The following is a 25372-nucleotide window of genomic DNA, read 5'->3' on the forward strand; positions in this document are numbered from 1 at the left end:
ATTTTCATCAACTAAATAAATTTTGTTAATTTATTTAAATTTTTGTAAATTTATGTAAATTTTTGTAAATTTATGTAAATTTATGTAAATCATTGTTCATTTATGTCAATTTTTATAAATTTTCGTAAATTTTTTTTTTTTTGTATATGTTCATTTATTCGCGTATATATGACTTTTTTTACATTTTTGTACATTTTTATACATTTTTGTACATTTTTCTGCTTTTTTTTAACTTTTTTGTACAGTTTTGATTATTTTTGTATATTTTTGTGCTTTTGTACATTTTTGTTCATTTTTGTACATTTTTGTACATTTTTGTACATTTTTGTACATTTTTGTACATTTTTGTACATTTTTGTACATTTTTGTACATTTGTGTTCATTTTTGTACCTTTTTGTACATTTTTGTACATTTTTGTACATTTTTGTACATTTTTGTACATTTTTGTACATTTTTGTACATTTTTGTACATTTTTGTACATTTTTGTACATTTTTGTACATTTTTGTACATTTTTGTACATTTTTGTACATTTTTGTACATTTTTGTACATTTTTGTACATTTTTGTACATTTTTGAACATTTTTGTACATTTTTGTACATTTTTTATATTTTTGTACATTTTTGTTCAATTTTGTACATTTTTGTACATTTTTGTATATTTTTGTACATTTTTGTACATTTTTGTACATTTTTGTAAATTTTTGTAAATTTTTGTACATTTTTGTACATTTTTGTACATTTTTGTACATTTTTGTTCATTTTTGTACATTTTTGTACATTTTTGTACATTTTTGTACATTTTTGTAGATTTTTGTACATTTTTGTACATTTTTGTACATTTTTGTACATTTTTGTACATTTTTGTTCATTTTTGTTCATTTTTGTTCATTTTTGTACATTTTTGTACATTTTTGTACATTTTTGTACATTTTTGTACATTTTTGTACATTTTTGTACATTTTTGTAAATTTTAGTAAAGTTTTGTACATTTCAGTAAATTTTTGTAAATTTTTAAATGTTTGTTAATTTTTGTAAATTTTTGTAAATGTTTGTAAATTTTTGTAAATTTTTGTAAAATTTTGTAAATTTTTGTAAATTTTTGTAAATTTTTGTAAACTTTTGTAAATTTTTGTAAATTTTTGTAAATTTTTGTAATTTTTTTTTTTCGATTTTCTCTTATCTAGTCCCTGAAATCTCATCTAAGTTGGATTCATTTCTCTAAAAAAAAATTTTTGTAAATTTTTGTAAATTTTTTGAAATTTTTGTAAATTTTTGTTAATTTTTATAAGATTTTGTAAATTTTTGTAAACTTTTGTAATATTTGTAAATTTTTGTAAATTTTCTAAAATGTTTGAAATACTCTTAATTTTTGTTAATTCCACCTTCAACTTACTCGGCTTTCATACCACAACTCATGTCAGTTAATAAAAGAGTAATAAAAACGCATCCGGAGATGACGATCTTACCACGACTCACCTGAAAGTTGATCGTCGCGGTCACGACACGCATCGAATCGGCGTAGTTGCGCAGGATGGCGTCAGTTTGGACGCAGCTGGCGCGCCATTCGAAGAACTGCTCGATCCGGCCGACGCACCGGTCGCAAATCTTTTTCGGCAGGAAGTCCTCCTTGTTTATCTGGAGAAGCGCACAGGACGAAAGGGAAAAAAAACGTGTGGAAACGGATTCAATCATCTTGTTCATTAGTTGTGATGAAAGTTGTTTAATTTGGATCAATAACTTTTCGGTTCAAATGTGTTCGGATTTGATAAATGATAAAAGAAATTTCTCTATATTTTATTGTATTTGATTATATGAAATTTTCAACAATGATGGACAGGAACAGTCTCCCAATTATGACACATTCATCTCGAGAGGAAAGGCCTGATTTCGATCTATTGTATCGATTTATAATTCAATCGATGCATCTCGACATCGAATATTACCCTTTTGTTTATTTAAGGAGCCTGCAGCTTCCTCGAAACGGACCAGAAGAATCTCTCAATTAAGGAGCAGTCTAGCATTTCGATCAATACTATGCGTTTATGCACGCACGTACAACACGAAATCCCCCCATGACTGTTGACTGCAGTTTGTCCTTCCTTTTGAAGCTGGAAAGTGGAAGGAACTGACCGGAGGGATTGCAAACAACGGATCGTATTGCAGTAGCCACTCAATTCCTTCCGGCTTGGTGTCCTTTTTGCTCCTTCCTCATTGGAACAACAAGGAAGCTGCCAAAACTCCCGGTAGATTAGTGTGGAAATTGAATGAACTTTAATCAAGCAAGCATAACAGGTTGCATTTGGCAGTCATCAAACTATCGGAATTGAATTTCGAGGGATTAATTCTGAGAAAAAGTAACACACTTAATCAACAGATATTTCAACAGATTTATAGCAATAAATGCTGACATTTAAGGTATCAAGTACAACCAAAATTTGGCATCGCTAAGCTCTTGAAACTTTTTTAGAAATGGTGGCTGTGGTTGTAAAATCACCACCTTATCGTGCTATCATTTGGTTAATGATGCTTTACTTTGGTATTGGTTTATCATCGAATTAGCATTTTTTTTTAAATATATCTTTATTAGTACCAATTCATCATTACATTTATATTACATTAATACATTAAATTAGGTGTTCAGTTCAATAATGAACTTTCAGAGCCCTATAGTTTAATAATCACTAAAATTTATTTATTCGACTTAAATTTGCTGAGCACAATCAAGCATTTTTATAAAGGAGAACATCCTGTAGTGAAAAAAAAAATATTTTAAACTAAAAACTATCCTAAAATTAAACTAATTGTAGAGAGAGCGAATCTCTGCGATGGAAGACTGCATCGATTTGCCTCTGAAGTTGGAGATGATTTTGTTGGCCATCTCTTCGATAGATTCAATGCCTGCAATCCGATGAAGATCTTCGGTGCTGTGCCAAGGTGGAAGCCGCAAAATCATTTTCAGAACCTTGTTCTGAATCCTCTGGATGGCTTTCTTCCTCGTCGCGCAGCAGCTAGACCAAATCGGAACTGCATACATTATCGCTGGTCGGAAGACTTGCTTGTAAATAAGCATCTTATTCTTCAGGCAAAGTCGGGATTTCTTGTTGATGAGAGAATAAAGAGATTTAGTGTATTTATTACATTTAGATTGAATATCTTCAATGTGATTCTTAAAAGAAAGATTCCGATCAAGTGTGAGTCCCAAGTACTTCACGTGATCAGACCATTCTAAAGAAACCCCATTAAAAGTTATGGAATGATTTTCATTAGGTTTTAAAAAATTTGCTCTTGGCTTATGGGGAAATAAAATAAGTTGAGTTTTGGAAGCGTTAGGAGAAATTTTCCACATTTTCAAGTAATTCAAAAAGGAATTTAAATTTTGTTGCAATCTACTGCGTACCACCCGTAAATTTCGACCTTTGGCTGAAAGCAAAGTATCGTCAGCAAATAATCTTCTACCTTTTCCTTCTGGGACATCAGGAAGATCAGAAGTAAAAATATTGTATAAAATAGGCCCAAGTATACTACCCTGAGGGACACCAGCTCTAATGGGTATCCTTTCAGAGCATGAATTTTGATAGCTTACTTGCAAAGTTCGGCTAGTCAAATAATTTTGAATAATTTTGGTGAGATATACAGGAAAATCAAATCGAGCTAATTTAGCTACTAAACCTTTGTGTCAAACACTGTCAAAAGCTTTTTCAATATCAAGAAGAGCAACACCAGTTGAATAACCCTCAAATTTGCTAGCGTTAATCATATTAGTTACACTCAAAAGTTGATGAGTAGTAGAATGTCCATGACGAAAACCAAATTGTTCATCAGGGAAAATAGAATTCTGATTAATGTGAATCATCATTCTATTCAAAATAACTCTCTCAAATAGTTTACTTAAAGAAGGAAGCAAACTAATTGGTCGATAACTTGAAGGCTCTGAAGCACTTTTTCCAGGTTTCAAAATTGGAGTTACTTTGGCATTTTTCCATTTATTGGGAAAATAAGCCAAGTGAAAACATTTATTGAAGATTTTAACTAAAAAATTTAAAGTGCTTTCAGGCAACTTTTTAATAAGAATATAGAAAATCCCACCTTCCCCCGGGGCTTTCATATTTTTAAATTTTTTGAAAATCAATTTAAGTTCATCAATATTTGTCTCACAAGAACTTTCAAACACAATTTGCTTAGAAAGAATATCATCAAATTCTAGGGAAATTTGAGCATCAATTGGACTTACAACGTTTAAATTAAAATCATGAGCAGACTCAAATTGTTGGGCTAATTTTTGAGCTTTTTCTGAGTTAGTTAAAAGAAGTTTATCCCCATCTTTCAATCCTATACTGCGAAGTTGATATTGAACGCCTGTTGGAACTAATTAAAAACTTTCAAGTTTACGAAAGAGTACTACAGAGATATTTTACGAACTATTGAGCTGTACAAAAAGACTTGCCACCCTTTAATAGCTACCGTCAAACGGGGCATCATGCACCAGCGGGGTTAGATGCAACATTTATATAACACCACACTGAATCAATTTTTAATTTAATGTATTGTAATAAAATTATCTTTTAATGATTACAAAATGAAGATGACATAATTTCTCGCATATTAAGCTAGTTTTTTAAAGTTTTTTATTTTTATATAAAGCAATAAATGTATACATTTTTTCATTTTTCGATGCCGAGTGTTTTTTTTCTCTTCGTCGGTGAAAATTATATTTTTGAATATTTTTGAATTATAAATCGTTTAAAACCGTGAAACTTTGCAAATTGAATTGCCGGCCGATATTCCGCACAAGTGATAGTCAATAGTGATAATGCCTTCCTTGGGAGAGTGAATATAACGAACCTCAAGCATTAGAACAGTGCGAGAAATTATCAGGGGCTGACTAAAAAAAACAAAACCACAGGAATGCACTGCCCTACATTCGGTGAGTTCGTTCCATGATATTTACATAAGTATTTTAAATAAAATTGAAACAAATGTTGGTTCATGAAGTTTGCACTTATCCATTAGGCATTTGGCTTCTTGAATCTTCTATCTTGGTTTCTTTGCCTCTATGAAGAATTTCCACTAGTATTTGAAGGAAAACGGTGGTCAATGTAGTGATTTGATTTAAGTTTTCATCAGAGGAGAAGATTCATATTGACGTATTGTGAAATGTGAAGGAATAAAACCCTTTTGAATCAAGAATTCAATCAAATTTATTTTGATTCAAGAAGCGAAAATTCTCAGTTACGTCATTTATCAGTTACGTAATTTGTGTGATTCTGGTAAAAATGCTTCAAGAGATCGTGGGCTGCTACTATATTAATGAAAGCAGAGTGCCGAAGAAATGATTTTCAACAACTATGGAATAATCATCAGCTTAGTAAACTTGACCTTTTTCTCGCCGAAGGATGTAAAGAGAATCACAGGTGGCAATAGATTAAAATATTCTATGATTATATGATTCTAGCACCGATGGTAATGACAGCGAAAAGTCGTGCCATAATGGACTTGAAGAAGACTGCAAGTCGCAATACTGGTTCTCTTATATCCCATGGTTATCAACACAAGTGTGGATGGTTTCGCATCGCAGCATCTCTAATTACATAAAAAATTGGTGAGCTCTTTCCATTTTTATTTGTATTTTTCTGTTTTTTTTTTTTCTTTTTCATCAATCCTATCTGCCAAGTAGGATTTCCTAAAAAAAAATGAATAACCCTTCCCCTTCCTGTCTGAAACAGCACCTTTATATGTAGGGTCGCATGAGTTCTCTTGCACCTGAAAAGTTTATTTAGCTGTTCAGACTATCCCTATATGATTACATTGACCTGCCACGGTGTGCATTTTGGTACCATTTTGATTTTCAATAACAACACTCGAAATAAGCACTGAATCCAGGTACTCATTTTGGCATCTTGTGTTGGATTGGATTGTTAGTTGTACCTCGTGTATCAGCCAATGCAAGATGTGTGTAGTCACCCAATGCTATGCTATGCTATGCTAGAAGTTTATCCCCATCTTTCAAAGTAGGAATTGGCTTCTGGGGCTTTTTTAGAATTTTAGTTAATTTCCAAAATGGCTTTGAGTAGGGTTTTATGTCCTCTACTGCTTTAGCAAAATTTTCATTACGAATGAAATTTAAACGACGTTTGATCTCTTTTTGAAGGTCGCAATAAATTAATTTCAAATAAGGATCCCTAGTTCGTTGAAATTGGCGTCGACGAATGTTTTTCAGTCGTATCAAAAACTGAAGATCATCATCAATTAAAGGTTGATTAAATTTATGTTTAACTTTAGGTATTGAAGCGGCTCTAGCATTGACTATTGAAGTTGTCAAATTTTCTACAGCCAAATCAATATCTTCTATTGAATTCAATGGAACGTTTACATCTAAATTACGTTCAATAAAATTCATATATCGCTCCCAGTTAGCCTTTTGAAAGTTAAAAGCTGATTTTAAAGGGTTTTCAATGGGACTTTGGGATAAAGAAAATGTTACTGGAAGGTGGTCTGAATCGAGGTCCGCATGAGTAACTAATTGACTACATTGCTCGCCTAAATCCGTTAGAACCAAATCAATTGTGGAGGGATTTCTAATTGAAGAAAAACAAGTATGCCCATTAGGATATTCAACAGTATAATAACCTGCAGAGCAGTCATTAAACAAAATATTCCCATTTGAATTTGATGAAATATTATTCCAAGATCGGTGTTTTGCATTAAAGTCACCAATAATAAAAAATTTAGATTTATTTCTGGTGAGTTTTTGTAAATCTCCCTTCAAAAAATTTTTCTGTTCACCGCTACATTGAAAAGGCAAATATGCGGCAACAATTATAATTTTCCCCATAGAAGTTTCTAATTCAATTCCAATTGTTTCTAAGACTTTTATATTGAAAGAAGGAAGAAGTCTAAATTTGAGACGACTATTGATGACAATAGCTACACCCCCACTTTGTCGATCAAGTCGATCATTTCGTAAAATTTTAAAGAAAGCATTGCTTTTCAAGTTATTGTCTGGCTTTAAAAAAGTTTCAGTGATGGCAGCAATATGTATGGGAGAGTGGGGAATCATGGGCCACTTTTTTTTTGTTGTTCCATAACTTCTTTATTATAAAAGATAAAATGAAAATAAAAAATGGTATGATTTTCTACATTTTCAAGGTATCATGAGGAATTTTTTAAAAATTTTAATAAGTTATTTTCCCCAAATTCTGACTGTTTGAAAAAAAGCAATATTTTTTGGATTTTGAAAAATGGTGGGGAATCGTGGGCCACCAAATCCAAATTGACCAAATAACATGCAAAGTTTATGAGTTGACCCAAAACTGTGATTTCCTAATTCATTTTGTTATTTTAAAGCAATTTCAGATGATGAAATATAAAAGAGAGTCGCATAGATTCCAAAACCTGGCTCGCGAACGTTTTGGCAAAATTTCTTGTATAGGATGGACAAAATATTTTTCATAATTCTTCATTTGGCATAAGAAAACTTTACAGATAGGTAAAACCAGGGCCGTAGGAAGAACCGACTCATGGGGGGGGTTTTGGTGACTTATTTTTATCTATGATTTATTGCCCAATACTGCACGAAAACAAAAAAAAACAAATTAGGTGTGTGACTATATGATTATTTATTTTTAAGTACTCTGATATTAAAAATTTTTGTATTAAAAAAAAAAAAGTAGGAAATAATTATCATTAGATTTTCGGATCAAATTTGCTTGATGAAAAACCTGATCCTAACGGTGTGTTCGTAAATTGATTTTATCTATTGAAGTGTTTTTTCGTATCGATGCTGGCGTTCGTAAATTTAATAATGAAACCTCATTCTACTAAATTTAACACAACACTGACCCTTACTCAAATATATGAAATTAGCAAAATTTTGACTATTGGTTTCTGAAACATAAAATGTCGAATTTTGGGCGTCCTTAATATGTTAATAAGGTAAGAATGTTTTTTAACAGCAAATATTTTTCATAAAGAAGAATCAATTCCATAATGAAAATCGTGTGGATGATTTTTAAAATGAAATTAGGGGTTTTCGGATAAAACAAATAACTTAAAATGAACCTTTTATTTGTGATTTTCAGCTGAACTGTGCTTAGAAAATAATTTTGATTGAAAATTTGAAATCTCGAAATTGAATTGACTAGGAATCTTAACACATTAAGTACCGCGAAGAAATCTATGACGAGAAACACCGAAATTCAGCATTCTATATCTCAAAAACCGTTGGATTAAATTTTACAAATTTAGCATTTTTAAGTTACGGTAAATCTTGTTTTCAGTTTTTCCAAAAAAAAAAATTGCAATTAAATTCAGTCCATTTGAGCTTTACTTCAAAGTGTAAAAAGCACACTTTTGCAAGTGAAAAAACGAGATATCTCGTATTTAGTCCGCCATGTGATAAATTCATGATCTGTGGAATTCCTCAATAATTTATGTTGAATGTAAAATTTATTTACCAACTGGTTTTTTTTCTGAATTTTTAACCTGCATTCCGAATCTTAATTCTGAACCTGAATTCAAAAATTGCAAAATTTGAATCTGTATCCGAATTTCCATACGATTTCTGAAATGTACAAAAAATTCGATTTTCCAAATCTAATTCCAGATCAGAATTTTATGAGCCTAGTTTTTGAGCTCTCATTCAAGAATCTATAATTTATATTCTGTAGTTTAGGTTTAATCTATATTTTTGTGAATCAGCATTAAAATATTAATTTGCAATGATCTGAATCTGATTTTTTAATTTTGGATTGCCATTTTGAAGCTTTAAATGTTTGAATTTTATGTATGAATCAAGTTTAAGAACTTCGAATTGAAATATTTCTCTTTTTTCATATTCGGAAAACTATTATCAAAATAGTGAAAATGCATATAATCTCGAAAAGCGTGATTCAAATTTGATGTGAAATGCAAAACCAAATTTGAACCAGAATTTCAAAGCAGCTTTTATTTCTAACTTCTTATGATTATCAAACTGAAAATCCATAATTCTAAACTGGATACAAAATCCGAAATACGAAAATAGGAATACAATTTTGGTTATGGGAATTATGGAATCAGAACCTACGAAATGGGTTTAATTTAATTTAAAATTTAATATTCAGACCTGAATTTATATGAACAAGTAAGAAAATTTTGAAAAAGTGGGATGGATTTTTGAGGTCTCGGCATTAGTTTTTATTCGAGATTGATAATCTTGATTCACCTTACTCTATTATTATAATTTGGTTCTGAATTTAAAATTTGGTGTGAAGAGTAGAATACCTCGCATGCTTTTTTGGATCCTCATGGGGGGGGTTTAACCCCCAAAACCCCCCCCGTTCCTACGGCCATGGGTAAAACGTATTTTAAGTTCCGAATGTGTATAAAAACATAACAATATAGGTGGTTCAAGATGTGTGGCCCACGATTCCCCACAAGCTATGATTTGCAAATTGGTTGCGTTTGTGTGACTTATTGATGTTTCATCAAAAATTCCTTTTCCATGTGAAAGATCATGACAAAATTAAGATCATAAGCGTTTGAGCATATTTTTGTTATGCACTTTAGGTTCCCCATCGATGAAATTAGCGGGTGTTTTTTTAATTATGTCAGTACATTTTTCTAACTTTTTTTAGCTTGTTAAATAAAAGAGGCATATGATGCGTATTTCAGTCACCAACATATAGGAATATATGCTCACGCAAAGCGACGACGATGACAGTTGGTTTGAGATTTTTATCTCAACACACATCTGAGATATTAAAAGTGGCCCACGTTTCCCCATGGCCCACGATACCCCACTCTCCCCTATGTTTTGAGTTTTCAAAAATAAAAAGAACTCGTCTTGGTTAGCCAGCAAAGATCTAGCGTTCCAATTCATAATATTTAAACATCTATTTGGATCCATGAGGGAATCGTAAAGTCATAATAATTTTGTTAGCATAATTAAAAGAAGTTTGGAAAGCTTCAAACATTGAATTTGCTTTCAACATAAGTTGCATCATTTCCATTAAATTTTGATGCAAAAATTTTAATTTTTCCTCAGTAATCTCACCCAAATCAACAAAATTGTTAGAATCAGAAGAGGAAGGAGAAGAAAAAGTATTTGAATTTCGGGGATTTTCCCAAGCCTTCGCATGAACGTTGAGACTTGGTTTTTTCCCATTTTTATTAGTTAAACCTGAAGAGGGCAACCCATTTTCAACCACCTCTGAGAACGATAAACAACGAGTCTGTGGCGCAGAATCAGCCCAGGTAACATTAAAATCACTTCGGGTATTACCAAGCCGTGATTCCAATGAAGGCCGAGGCTGACTGCGAACAGGCAGGTTGTTTGCCGGTCTGACGTGTGTAGACGAAAAAGAGGAAGGAGGAGAAGAAACTTTTCTGGAAACTTTGGGGTTTTTCCTAGAAGCAACAATTTTTGCCCTAACGGGACAATCTAGAGAATTCGAGGAATGATTACCTGCGCAATTCGCACACTTAAAAAATTCTGTTTTTGGCTTATCACCACCAAAAAGGCATTTAGATTTTTCATGATCGAATGAGCTGCAAAACATGCATCTGGCATTCATTCTACAATTTTTAGTGCCATGACAAAAAGCTTGACAACGACGACATTGCGTAATATTTTGTAAAAAATTGGTATGGGATTTACGAAAAGGTTCAAATTTTACTCGTCAATGAAACATAAGACGAGCCTTTTCCAAAATTTTCAAATTATTAACCTGATCCTTTTTAAAATTGATCAAAGAAAGTTCAGGAGCAAAACCAACACTACTGATATTATTCGTGTTGGTTCTTTTCCTCATTTGAATTACTAGAATTGGAGAAAAACCTAACAAAGAATTTAATTCATTTGTGATCTCATCCGGTGTCTGATCGCCGGTGAGACCACGAAGTACAACTTTAAAACGACGATCACCTCTAATGTCGTACATAAAAAATTGGTGTTTTTTATTATTCAAATAATTTAAAAATTTTTGAAAATCATTAAAAGATTCCGCCAATATACGAGCAGTTCCCCTTCGACCGATCTGAAAAGAAATCTTCACATCCTTGACGGAAGTGACGATTTCTTTTCGAAAGGCATTGAAGTCAGGAATCGTGACCGTTATTGGTGGAATCTTTTCGTTTTTAAGAGTATAAGAAGAAGAAGAAGGTTTCTTAGTACTCTTATCAGAATTAAATATGAATATTTCCTCATCACCGATGTTATGAAGGACATCGAATGAATTGGAAATTTCAACTTTTTTGGCAGATGGCCCTGGATTAGGTTCAGCAATCCGTTTTCTTCCGGCCCTTGAGCCGGCCGAAGACTTCCCCATGCTGGAAAGAAAAGAGAAAATATGAATAAAAGAAAATGAAAATAATTTTAGCACTGAAAAGTGCTTATTGAAATACAGGTAAGGAAAAAATAAATAATGTAAAATGTTCCTGCAGGTACACAGCAACGATACGATGCTCCGGCGTACGTGTTGACGGCTCAACGGTACAGATGGAAGTGATCGAATTAGCATAATTGATACTGTAATGGGACCTTATTTTGGCATCGGGAAAAATACAACACTATCATTATGCTATCATTTTAGCGATGATAGCTTATTTTGGCTAGTACTTGCTATTGATTTAGTGATTTATTCTAGCTTTGTTTTGTGCGCTATAATCGATTGCTCTACAAATTTGCTATTCTATATCTAAACGTAGTTTCAAACATTTCGTGGCCTTAGATTCGGAATGTAGAAATTTGGTTTTGATTTTGGAATAAAACCCTTTTGTGAACTTCCCTAATCAACAGCTTAAATCAATGATTTCAATTTTCTGTAAACTAAGTTAGGATATCCCTTGGCATGTCGTGTATTACATTTCCGGTTTATAATCACAGTCGAATTTAGGCCAGTTTAGATTTCCGATAAGCTTTACCTACTTCAAGGGTTAAACTGCCTTTTCTGCAATTTAAAATCTTTCATAAAATATTTTGCACCAGATCGCTGCAAACTTTGCATGGAAATTTCAAATTCTTAAACTTTTATACCTCCCATAACTTTTTTTTATTTTTGTTGTCGCTGCCAGAAGTAGGAATTAAAAATTTTGGAAGCGATCCATCCAGTCCAGAATTCGCTAAACGAGTTTCAATTTTGTATGGATATTTGTATTAGAAAACAAAATTTTTCATTAAAAATCGCCAGTGAGGTACTGAAGGTTCCAAGAAATATTACTGTAGATGAAAAATATTGTCTGATGCTTGCAGAACAATACAATACCGAACTTGTACCCCAAAAAAGATAATCGATGTTTTACAATTTCTTTTTCAAGTTTGTTTTTTTTTTATTTTAGAGGTTTTGACTGCTTATTTGAAAGCTGTGTAACCGTAGGGCGCATATAAAAAATCTCAAAAAACTGCTTTGCATAGCGAGGGAACTTATTGACTAATATATAACCTTTGCAAAAACATTTCATAAAATTATTAAAAGCTCAAGAATATCGGGCAGCACTATTGAGTTATCGCGAACCTACACGCTCCTTTTTTAAACCCAAAATTAAGTAGTTTTGGTTCAAAACAGCACTCCAGTGGCAGCCCTCAACTTTGAGTTTGACTGGGCAATCGCAAAACTAAGTTCTGATACGCATACTCAATACTAAGTTCGGCAGCCGAACTCAAAATTTATCCTTTTTATTGGAAGGTTGTTTATTTTCAGAGAATTAAAGGATGGTTAAAAAATTCTGTACCACGATGTTGCTGTTCCGGTACAATGCATTGCAATTACAGAGCGGTGGAAAGTTTTGACACTCCCGGCCAAAGAAAACTTCCGGATGTTACTTTCCACGGGAAGTAAATAACATCCGGAAGTTTCCGGACATTCCAAGCCACTCACCATATATGATAACAATGACGGACAGAATTTTACGATGACGCGTTGGATTCCATTATGAAGATCCTCATAATCTTCCGGTAATTGTTCCGGAACGACAAAACTTTGCGACGTGTTCGTTGGTTACTGTTCCGGTTCGAAGTGAACTCGCTAAGTGTTTTCAGACCAACAGAAAGATTTCAATTTTTAGTTCATAAGGCCGAGCTCAGCTTTGATCCCTCGCCGAAGGAAAGAAAGGGATCAATTTTGAGTTCGCAGTTCGAACTCCGTTTTGAACTATCGCAAGAAGGAAAAAGGGTACTTAACAAAACATTAAGTTCGTAGAATCGAACTATGTTTTGAACCTCGGTCGTACTTAATTTTGAGTAATAATAAGGCTGGAACAAATATAAATTTCTTCTTTTGTCTCCCCCCCCTTCGAAATTTCCAAAATCCCGAAGGGGGGAATAAATAAAGTTTGAAGTATTTTAAGTGAATTTCAAATAAAAATTCAAATATCCGAAAGATTACAAGACCAAGAACCAAATTTTGGAAGATGGAAGTTTATTCACATTTTGTATGCTTGATTTTATTTAATTTTTTGATTAAAAAAAACTTGATTTGTAGGTTTTATGCAATAATATAGTATGCAATTTGGTTGCATTCAAGCTTTTGTGCAAACTATTCCAATTTATTTGTTTTTCGCATTATTTTTTATGGTCCCCCCCCCTCGTGATGTTCCAACTCCGAGTGACAAAAGAAGGATTTAAAATTTGTTCCGGCCTAAAGGAGCGTATAACTTGAGTAGTCTCGTAAACATTTGAACGAAAACAGGTTGTCATATGGGTTATTTTGAAATCAGTATCAGCTCCCTAAAAAAATCTCTTTTTTTTCTGAGTAGAAAATTAAACTTTTATTTCAAGGTGTGGTTCATTTTCATTTCATTTTTTGCTAAATATACCAGTTTAAAACAACATTTTAAGATAATCATTTTTCAATAATATTGCGTGAATGTATTCGTGTAGAAGTATTTGATGGCCTTTTTGTTAATGAACCGGATCCAATCTAAATTGGATTTTTTTTAAGGGGGGGTAGGGTCTAACACTTTCAAAAAATCGATTTTTTTATTTTTTTATTTTCTTATTGTATAACATTTCAAGAATGTTGGGTCAAATTTTCAAGTCAATTGAAGCAAAACTGTAGAAGTTATAGGCCTTTATCTCCTCCTATCTAATACTGCAACAAAGCAAGAGCAGAAACTTCAAACGCGATTTTCTCGAAAGCACATTTTTAAAGTCCGTGGACATCGTCATTTGAAAACTACTTATCCGATTCTTTTCAAATTTGGAACATATTTTCTACATATAAAATACTAGACCCCAACGTTTTTCTTTTTTTGATTTTTTTACTTCGGGGAGGTTTTAGAGGTGAAAAATGGAGGATTTTTTCGTGAAAAATCGTAGTTTTTACTTCAAACAGCCACAAAAATTTCATAAAAATATTTTTAAGTTAAATAAAAACGTTGGGGTCCAGAAAAACATCTATTAAAAATATTTTGCTCTGATTTTTTGACTTCAGATGATTCTGTGCTGAGATACAGTGTCCACCGCAAATCCTGTTTTCTAAAAGGCATCCTCGAAAATGCTCCGTCACCGGCTCATTTTTCAATATTTTTCTACGAAAAAATTACTAAATGTTCTTTTAACAATGCTTTGTATAATGCAAAAAATTTGAATACATTTGTTTGAACAATAGCTCTAGAAAAAAATCGTGAAAATGGTGTTTTTTTATACCCGTTAGACCCTACCCCCCCCTTAAGTTAATTTTATGAGAAAAAAAGAACATCAAGTCATGAATCTTCTATCTTTTCTGGATTTTTTTTTAGTTTGAGATTGTATCAAGATAACGAAAAGTCATTGTAAAACTTCGTTGAGTTAAAAGAAAACTAATTTCATATAAGTTCTAGAAATTAAAGTTTTATTTGACAATCTTAAATAAAATAATGTTCTTCTTTGAAAATTTTACGTTTTGAAATTTTTCATTTTGATTTACGAAATTTCTATGAAAAGTTAATTTTCCAGACAGAATTCGATAATTCAACTTTCATACACAAACTAAGTTTTTTTAAATTTTTTTTCGAAGCAACATAAGAGACTCAAACTTGATTCTTGATATCAAATTTAAAGCTTCGAACAAGATTATAAAATTAATTCTATATTCTATCTTACCCTAAGAACATAATTGGAGGAATTCATAATCGGAGCCATAACATCCTAAATTGAAAATTTAAATAAGAAATCATTTTCTTGATAATGAACAAAACCATAACCAGCAAATCGTTCTTTTAATTACAATTTTAATGTGGTTCAAACCCGATCAGATTTCAAAACTCAAATATTAGGAATTCTATAAAAAAAATCCAAACCTCGGCCACGTTCAGACCATTTAACAAGTTTAGTATTTTTATAAGTTCCTATTGACATTTTGTAAAACATTGTACTATTCAGAAATATTAATCTTTATTATTTTTAATTGCGTATCTAAAATGGAAAGCCAAATAAAGGATATCCTCTATGATATAAGATGAAAGTTGAGAATTTTTAAATTAATTTAGAGTCTTATTTGAAATTTGAAAATTGAGAAAAAAAATTGTAGATTCGAAATTTGAAATCAAATTACGAATAAATAATAAACGGTTTAATTTGTTCATTATTGAAAAACAAAATCATGATATCAAAATGAGAAACTGACTCATCATGAATCTGAAAACTAATTTGAAGTTAAATTCGGAAAATACAGATAAATTTCTAATCTGATTCTTGATTCTTTATTCGTTGAAGAGTGCGGACTAAACCAAATACAAAAATTTCGTTTTTTGATATGTTCCACTATGAATGCTGCACTAAGAAAATCAACTCAAAACTAAAAGTTTATAATTAAAGAATAAGCAGAAATATCAAACATGACACATTAAGTATTTGATGAGATATCCTTGAAGAGTTAGTTTCGAATCAGAACCTGAACAACCCCGAGCTATGGAGAAATTTTTTTTTTATCGTAATTCGATTATAGTTTTATATTCCAAGAATTTTTTTTTAAATTTTCTTATATTGAATAGCATTTCAAATTTGAACTCGTTTAAAATGCCTGTTCATATTAGTAAGAAAATCTATTTATGGTTTGATGACGAGATTTTTTTTTAATCGTTCAAATCTAATATTAGTATTATTGATCTGATTCTCAAGCTGTTCCTTTCTTAATATTCCCAATCGATCAAAAACTAGAAGAATATCCTGGCTTAGATAATAAGCTCAAATAAAAGGAATTTCATTTCTGCCATTTTTTCTAAAGTCTAGGCAGTTTGAGTATTTTTTAAAATACAACTAGCTTCTTAAACTAGCTACTTTTTCGAAAGATGGTTGCTCATGAAGAATGATTGTATTTTGTGACGTATTATAGTGTGACCACTTTGTAAATTTATCGCCAACATTTTTTCAAATTATGCTAACCGTTGAGACGCGTTTTTAAAGATATTACTGAATTAGCCCAAAGGCAGTGCATCAACTGGTGATTTTATTTTTTTTACTGTCTTAATCTGTATAAAGATATGAAAATCTATATACAAATCTGTAACTGAATATTATTATTCTCGGCGTTGATAATCTATATAATAAAGAAGGATCTGTATTTTTGACACCGCTGATTTGAACCGTCGAAAACTGTCGAAAGAAGATTTGAGAGTGTACTTTTCACTTGAGAATACCAAAAAATGGTCATAGTCGATACTTGATTTGGTAGTTGTTGCTATTTTTAATGCAGATAACATGTTTTGACTTGTTTTACTTTTGAATTATGATGAATTTATCTCTTTTGTCCTATTAAATTTTGATGATAAAAAATTGAAATGGGTCTATCATACTTGTTAATTAATTTTTCCAAAAAATTAACTTCATGGTAGTTTTAAGGAATTCATATAGCATCAATCAGTACAGTTTATTTCATAAAACATCCATTTTACAAAGCACATGAGCAAAATGATGGGGGAAATTGCTCTCGGTTACTAACTTTTGTCACTGACAGTAGTATGACTGAAGTCCTATTTTTTAAATAAAGTAGCCTTGTTTATTGTTTTTTTTTTTTAACTTTTAATTGTTTTATAGTTGACTAGTTGACCCTGTGAGCTATGTTCACCTTATGCAAATTTTGTTTTTTTGTAGGCATAATTTCAAAGCAAATTTCAACATAATTCAAAGCAAGAACTTGCAGTTGGAGTTGCAGCTCGATTACTGAAACTTGATCTCTAACTTTGTTTTTCAAAATTTGAAATTTTTACTTTGTTCTTAAAGCTTTATGAGTTCTTTCATTATGCCAAAACGTATGTTTTGTAGGTTTGTATTATCCACCCTCTCCCTTTCTCAAAATGGGAAGGGCTTACAAACTAGAAACCTTTTTCGTATTCAAAAACCTTTCCATGCCAAATTTGATGCCCTTTGCTAGATTAGTTTTCGAGTTATGCAATATAAAATTGTATGGAAGCCCCACTACTTCCTTCCTATCCTCTCTATAAAAGAAGGAAGGGGTCTCAAATGATCATAGGAATATTACCCCTTTTCAAATATTCTCGCATGCAAAATTTGGTTCTTCTTGCTTGAATATTTTTGCGAATTATGTAAACAAATTTTTGAGCCCCCTCCCTCTTCCCATCCAATTTCCCAACTAATCCCACCTTATTTCCTCCCACGACGAATTTGTTTCCGTATGCTCGATTTGTTCTCCATTTTCTCATTGAAAGTAGAGAGGAGTTTCATATAATCATAAAAATAATTCTCGTACCCAAATACCCTCCCATGTCAAATTTGGTTCCATTTACTCGATTTGCATAGATTAGTCTTATGCAAAAAATTGTAAGGAAGAACCCCTCCTCTCTTCCTTCCACCCTACTGGAAGGAGGGGGGTCTCCAGTTTCACAAATGCATGATAACACTATAAACGAGTTCGTTAATTTAATCAAAATTTCAAAAATTTCATATGAGAATATATAACCCAATTTGTTTAAAATCTAAAAATCAAATTCATAAGGTAAATTTTTTTAGAAAAAAATAATTAAAAAGCTATAGTTTCAAGCTTGCACTTCTGATGCAATTCATTGGCCTCCAGGAAGCATGGGGTAGCTGGCGTCCATTCTTCCGGCCGGGTGCAGACACAAGACGACGTCGACGAAGAGTCACTTGGACAGATGAAATGAATATTTTATTGCTTGCTTGCAGTCTCTCATATATGCAATGCAATTGGTCCAGGCTCCTAAAATTAGGCATTCCCCTCCGTACACAATTGATGCTTATTGTGTAGTTAAAATTTACGCATCATAGCCTTCCGGTGTTCCGGTGCAGCCTAGCCTTGAGGTGAATAGTGAGTGGGGGGCGGGTGACTCCTACCCCCTCATTTCTTCCGGTCTGGACGGACAGCTTTCTTGCAGCCATCAGGATACCTCGCACAGAACAGGAAGAACGTTTCTCCCTGGACAGACTTCCTGGTTCATTTGTCCGTACGCATCTTAGGCAAATTTGAAAAGGCGACCGCTGCCAAGTAAATGCAATATAGAATCTTATTCCTTGCATCGACTTACGAGCGGGGGTGGGCAGAGTAGAAAATGCAAAAGGACGATGTTTAGTTATTGTGTGTGAGTCTGTACACATAATAGCTTCGATTGCATACGGGAGAGTAAACATATCATCAAATCGAGATAGTCTAGAGAAGAACGAAAAGGGGTGGAAGAAGGACTTGCATCGTCGGATGCGGTTCGGTTTCCATAGAGAGCCTTGGACCATCATCAGGCATTAGACAATCCGTCCAGGAGACGACAATCCAAGCCCAGTCCAACCCAGACTGAGCAAAGGCAGCAGTTGATGAGATGAGCGTAAGGTGTTTAAAAGTGGCATTCATACCTTGCATCATATGTACGGAACAATAAATACTAACTATACCAGTGCAATATCGACGGTGTTGTCGGGTATCGATTGAAGAATGCTTGGCCTTTTGGCTACGCAAAATGCTTCTAAAATACTGGATTCATTGCACCCATTCCAGATGTCAATATTTCAGGGTTTGGATTTCAAATCACATTCTAGGCATTTTAGAACGTCTGCAATGAATTAGGAACCTTTCAGATTGACTTCAGAATCGTTGTTCAAAACAAGTTTTGAAAAATTTGTGATCTGTACATAGAAACAAAAGAACGACAAAAAATTGTGAAGGTTTACTTTCAGAATACACATTCAATCAAAGTTTTCAAGTAAATTTAAATGTTATTCAAAAAAATCAAAAACTGAAACTTCTTAGCCCATGTAAGAAAAAATACACAGGGGTGCCACAGAACTGAACAAATCGAGAAAAACCGGGAATTGTTTCTGGCCTTTCCCAAGTAACAATTTTAGCTTTATTATGGTCAGCAAAATATCGTTTGGACTATCGCATTAATCTTCATAAAAAGCTAAAGCGCATTCTATAACATCTCCTGGACTCTAATAAAGCCTAAATCAGGCTATTTGGCCCTACCCTAGAAACGTCATCAAGACATATAATTGTTGGTCATAAATGTTGGTCACCAAAGCTTTTAAAAAGCTATTATAAAACATGTTAGAATTTTTTGTTTTTTTCGGTTCTGTCAGTTCTCGGAGTTTTTTTTTATTTTTTCCAGCAACCATAATGGTTGATGAATGATGATTGCATTATTCAGATATGATTTGGTAAAATTAATAGCTAAAAATCCAATGTTTTAACCATATATTGAGCTTCTTTTCTACTGCCAGTCAAGATTTTAGGTAAAATGTATATGAAATAGTATCTTAAAATAAATGCGCCTCGTCAAATCTGATGGTCAATCAATGGAATTCATGGAAAAAGGCCTGAAAAAATATTTTTCAATGCTTGCATTGTGAATCCATCAACATGGCCTCATTTTGTGCCCTTCGATTTTGCAACCAACATGGCGTGAGTCAATTCATAGTTTTATTATGGTTTAATGATAACCCCAAAAAAAGCTACGATTTGACGTTTCTCTCGCAAGCCAACCAATTACACGCTTAGGATGAGTTCCTCATTTCTGAGTTGTTAATCATTAGTACAGTAAATGAGGACAGACTTTTTTAATAAATAGGGATTGGTTGTGGATGACCCGTGGAATAAATCATGAGTTGAAGTCAAATTTCGTTGTCTGACGCCATCTTGAAATCCAAGATGGCGGCTTCTGCTGAACTTTAAAATGTTGTAAATGACTTTAAATCGCATGAAACCCCAACAATATGGGTATTGAGTGAAAGGGCTCAACGAGTAGAAGTCGAATTTCGCTTTGAGACGCCATCTTGAAATTCAAGATGGCGGCATCCGCTCATCTTTTAATGCTGTAAATGACAAAAAGTCGCATTAAACCACCTCTATACGGGTATTAGGTGAACGGGCTAAACTAGAAGAAGTCGATTTTATTTCTTTCCGACGCCATCTTGAAATCCAAGATGGTGGGTTCCGATAAACTTTGAAATGCTGGTAATCACTGGAAATCGCATGAAAGACCCACAATATTGGTATTTGGAGAAAGGGCTAAACTAGAAGTCGTATTTTGCTATCGGACGTCATCTTGAAATCCAAGATGGCGGCTTCCACTGAACTTTAAAATGCTGTTAATCACTGAAAATCACATGAAACTCCCACAATATGGATATAAATTGAAAAGGATCAACGAGTAGAATACAAATTTCGATATCAGGCGTCATCTTGAAATCCAAGATGGCGGCTTCCACTGAACATTAAAATGATTGAAATCACTGAAAGTCACTTGAAATTCCCACAATATGGTCATTGGTTAAAATGGATTAACCAGTTTAAGAGGAATTTCTCTATCAGACGCCATCTTGAAATCCAAGATGGTGACTTTCGCTGAACCTTAAAATGCAGGATTAACTAAAAATTGCATGAACCCCCACAATATGGGTATTGGCTAAAGGGCTTAACTAGAAAAGTAAAATTTCGCAATCAAGTGCATCTCGAAATCCAAGATGGCGGCTTCCACTGAATTTGAAAATGTTGTTAATTACTAAAAATAGCATGAAGCTCCTACAATATGGGTATTGGGTTAAAGGGCCAAACGAGTAGAAGTCGAAGTTTGCTATCAAACGCCATCTTGAATTGGGGTATTGGGTGAAAGGGCAACACTTAAAGCATTTCAGAGAAACGCGAAATAAGATATTCGACTTCTATCGTTTAGCCTTATTATCGAATACAATATATTTTGGGGGTTTCATACCTTTTTCATTGATTTACAGTATTTTTGAGTTCTGCTGAAGCCACCATCTTGGATTTCAATATAGCGCCAAAAGGCAAAAATTAACTTCTTATAGCTTAACCCAATTCAAAAATATCCATATTTTGAAGGTTTCATGCGATATTCAATGATTTATAGCATTTTAAAAGTTTATCGTAAGCCGTAAGCCATTTTTAGTCATTTTCTACATTTCAAAGTGCAGCGGAAGCCGCCATCTTGGATTTTGACTTCTACCGGTTGATCTCTTTCAACTTATACCCATATTGTAAGGGTTTTATGCAATTTCCAGTCATATACAGTATTTTCAAGTTGAGTGGTAGCCGCCATCTTGGAATTTAAGATGGCGACGGACAACGAAATTCGACTTCTACTCGTTTATTACTTTCTCCGAATAACAATATTAAAAAGATTTCATGATATTTTCAGTTATTTACAACTTTGAAAATAAAAGCGGAAGCCGCCATCTTGTATTAATGATGGCGTCAAGCAACAAATTTTGTTCCTCCTATTTGAACCCTTTCACTCAATACTCATATTGTAGAGTTTCATTCCACTTCCGGTAATTCGAAGTTTTCATGGATTTTTATAATTTTTTATTATTTCAACTCAAAATCAACACACAGAACTTATCAAAAATGTGTAAAAATGGGAATTCCTATTCAAATATGTGCTATCTAATCTGAGCGTGTCCTGTTTTGACGTCTTGATCGAGAACTGTCACTAAGTTTTATGGCGGTTTAATAATCAGGCACTGAGTGCTATTATAGAACATGCAAAAAAAGCTTGGAGCAAACTTCTAAGTTTGTGTTTTATTATAGTTTAAACGTAGCATTCCTAACTCTTTCTAAATAACTAAAACAGTATGTTTAATGGAAGATTTATGAGAGTTTTCAAAACTATCTGAAAACAGATGATCGATTCAAGAATATAAGCATTTTGCATGACCATAATAAAACCGTCATAAAACGAGCTGCACCAAAAAAGCCATAATAAAACCATAATAAAACATCGAAATGCTAGTTGGCTGAATCTGTGTTACTTGGGTTAGAAGCGTTTTTCGGCGATTCTGAGCTTAATTTGGGATCACAACATTAAAATGCGGTTTCTGTCTTTTAGAAGCGTTTTTTCGCATCTGAGCTTAATTTGGGATCACAACTTTAAAATGCGATTTCTGGCCTTTAGAAGCGTTTTTTCGCATTCTGAGCTTAATTTGGGATCACAACTTTAAAATGCGATTTCTGGCTTTTAGAAGCGTTTTTCGGCGATTCTGAGCTTAAGTTGGGATCACAACTTTAAAATGCGATTTCTGGCCTTTAGAAGCGTTTTTTCGCATTCTGAGCTTAATTTGGGATCACAACTTTAAAATGCGATTTCTGGCTTTCAGAAGCGTTATTCGGCGATTCTGAGCCTAATTTGAGATCACAACTTTAAAATGCGATTTCTGGCCTTAAGAAGCGTTTTTCGGCGATTCTGAGCTGGCACCGGGAAAACTGAATAAAAACGGGAATTCATACTCAAAACCTGAAGAAATACAAAAATAAACCAAAAATCAGTTTTGATTCCAAGCTAAAGGATCCACCCAAAACTTATTATCATTATTGTTTAAATTTCCAAGTCAGAATTCAGCAGTTATCATAAGTTTTGACATTAAAAGACTATACTGATCTCTCTTCAATTGATTAACTTCAGATTGAAGTTAAAACGCTGTTCCTCACTCAAAATATATTTATATATTTATATTTTGAGTGAAGTCTAGTAAAAAGTTCTTGTATTGAATGTTAATTTATTGTTGCTTTTTTTTACTATGTTGAAATTCCTAAGCGGTTTGAGTCAATATGCAATATGCAGATCATCTTAATCTTCATTCCAATATGCCGAAGAACTGAGAATTTTAAGAGATCAAATATGTTCTATGAAAAAGATCTTCAAGTCAACGAAAAAAAACTAAAATTTGGATCTAAAACATCGGTTTATTGAGAAATGAGATAAAGCGAAGCAAAGCCAAAATTGGATGTCATCTTTTTTAAAAGTAAGATTTTAATCAATGATCAAATTTTTCGAAGACCGCAAGTAATTTTGACTTCTGAGAAAACTGAGGGTTTCTTATAGTTTAATCTTCACAGTCTATTAAAATATGATAATTTTCAGGACATTTTAAAAATATATCAACAGTAATATCTAATAGTACGTCTCGATTGGTTAGCATTGTGACAAGCATTCAGTGAAGTAAGAAAAAGTTACATTCTTTATTTATTTATTTTTTTTTGTTATTCAACTGGAATATTTTGTTTTTTTTTTTTTTCAAGGAAAGCGGTCAGTTAATTGATTGAACAAGGAAACAAAATTTACATTAACCGTTACGAAACATGCAATTTCTTTTTTTTTGTCAGCTCTAAATCTCGAGATAACTTATAAAAATTGGAAAACTTCATTAATTATTTAAATTTGTGCACTTTTTGGCAAAACTATGTAACATTACAAACCCTCTTAAAATTAAGGTTTTTATTAAATGACAAACCTTCCCGAAAACCGCAAGCAGTTTAATTTAGAATTCGGTGAAAAAAGTTATTTTGACAAAATTTCAAGGAACATTTCAAGCAAATGAAATCCTTGATATTTCTAAAAGCATAAGTCAAATCAATTCCAGTCTTGGAAAAAGTTGTTAAATGAGTTGAATGATGTTCGATGATGTCAAGAACAGTTGTAATTTTCTCTATTCTAGTTTCTTAAAATAATAGAATTAATGTTTTAAAGCGGTGTACTTCTTAAACTAAAATGTCTTAGCAAGATCTGAATACTGAACGAAGGTTAATAAATAGTTTCAAAATCTGCTTTCATTATGTTTACTGAATTATAAATTTATAAAAAAAATAAGTCTGACGAATAATATGAACTCAGGTTGCCCAAATCTTTCAAAATTAGTTATTGAAATACAGGCACAAAAAATTGTTCACTTGTGCTATCAATGATTGATTTCACCCTAAATTCAATAATTTAAAATTCGGAAGGGCAATATCACCAAAACTAGAGTTTTTCGTCAAATCTGACAAATGGTTCTTTTCGGGAGTTCGCGTTTGGTCTTCGTCGGGTACGGTCGACTTTTTTTTCGCTCTTGCTATCGTGTTTCGCGGAGTGCTCGAGTTTAGCATTGTGGTGACCTGATAAAAGAGTTCAATTGGATATTACGCATCATATGTCCGAGTGAAATCGAAGAAACAATTTTTAAATTGTTCGAAAAATGTTGAAAACAAGTTCTTCGATAATGATTCCGCGGGTGTAAATTGTGATAAGAATCGAAATTCAAGGAAGGAAAAATCAATCTATTGAAGTGCAATTTAAATTGAAAAAAAATGGTTGGGCTGGGAGTGAAATAATTAAAGTTGAAATTGGATGTAGAGACGAAAGAATTGGTGCAATAAATTATTTTAATATTTGTAATGAGTGAAGTGAAATATTATAGGAAGAAAAAAATCAGAATGACGCCTTCGCTCGCTGCCGTTCAACATTCCGACGTGTTTCAACATGTCGAGACAGGGAGACCACAAGCAAAGGCTGTAATTTGGTGAGCACGTTCCAAATCATTATTCTTTCCTTGTTTTCTCTCTTCTTCTCACAACAAAAATCAAACTCGCGTGTGTCAAAAAATCAGCTTGCTTTGATCCCATTCACGGTGGCGGATGTTAACAAAATGAAAAAGTTTTTTTTTTGCAAACAGGCCCTCTTTCGAGTTTTCTCTGACAAAGCTGTGATGTTAAAAATAATAACAAATACCCATAATTCTTTGATTTTTCTCTAGTTTTGGTTGCATACAAAATTGAATTATTGTTCGTGGAGCACATCTATCAGATTTAGGTTTTTTTTTTTTTTTCGTCAGATTTAAGCTTTTTTCTCAGATTTAAGCTTTTAATCTCCTATGCTATCAAATCAAAAAAGCTGAAACCTGGGGAAAAAAATTAAAAACGAGATTCACCAACACTTAGTCAAAAGATGATACATAGACAAATCCTAATGGAATTCATACCGTCGCGTCGATGAAAAAATTGAATTTTGACTGTATACATATATTTCTCATTGACATTTTCATAGGTTTTTTTTTAAACACCACTTTTTTCGCACAGCTGAACAACGTGACACTTGATTTTCCATAATTTTGTGACCTTTTATTAATCTGATAATTCTAGTAGATGCCAACCGAATTGTTTAAATATGTATACAGGAAACA

The 25372-nt window shown here is 32.7% G+C and overlaps 1 protein-coding gene across 4 annotated transcripts in view; it reads right to left on the reverse strand.

The window, feature by feature from the left end:
• Positions 1-25372, reverse strand: part of LOC129749139 (zinc finger protein 300) — a 54714-nt gene that overhangs the window by 13829 nt on the left and 15513 nt on the right. For all 4 annotated transcript variants that reach the window (XM_055744198.1, XM_055744137.1, XM_055744067.1 and 1 more), the window contains one exon: positions 1480-1638. In XM_055744198.1, coding sequence (XP_055600173.1) covers positions 1480-1638 — 159 coding nt within the window. The remainder of the gene's footprint in view (positions 1-1479; positions 1639-25372) is intronic.

Source organism: Uranotaenia lowii, chromosome 1 (assembly GCF_029784155.1).
Source record: "Uranotaenia lowii strain MFRU-FL chromosome 1, ASM2978415v1, whole genome shotgun sequence".
NCBI classification, from domain to species: domain Eukaryota; kingdom Metazoa; phylum Arthropoda; class Insecta; order Diptera; family Culicidae; genus Uranotaenia; species Uranotaenia lowii.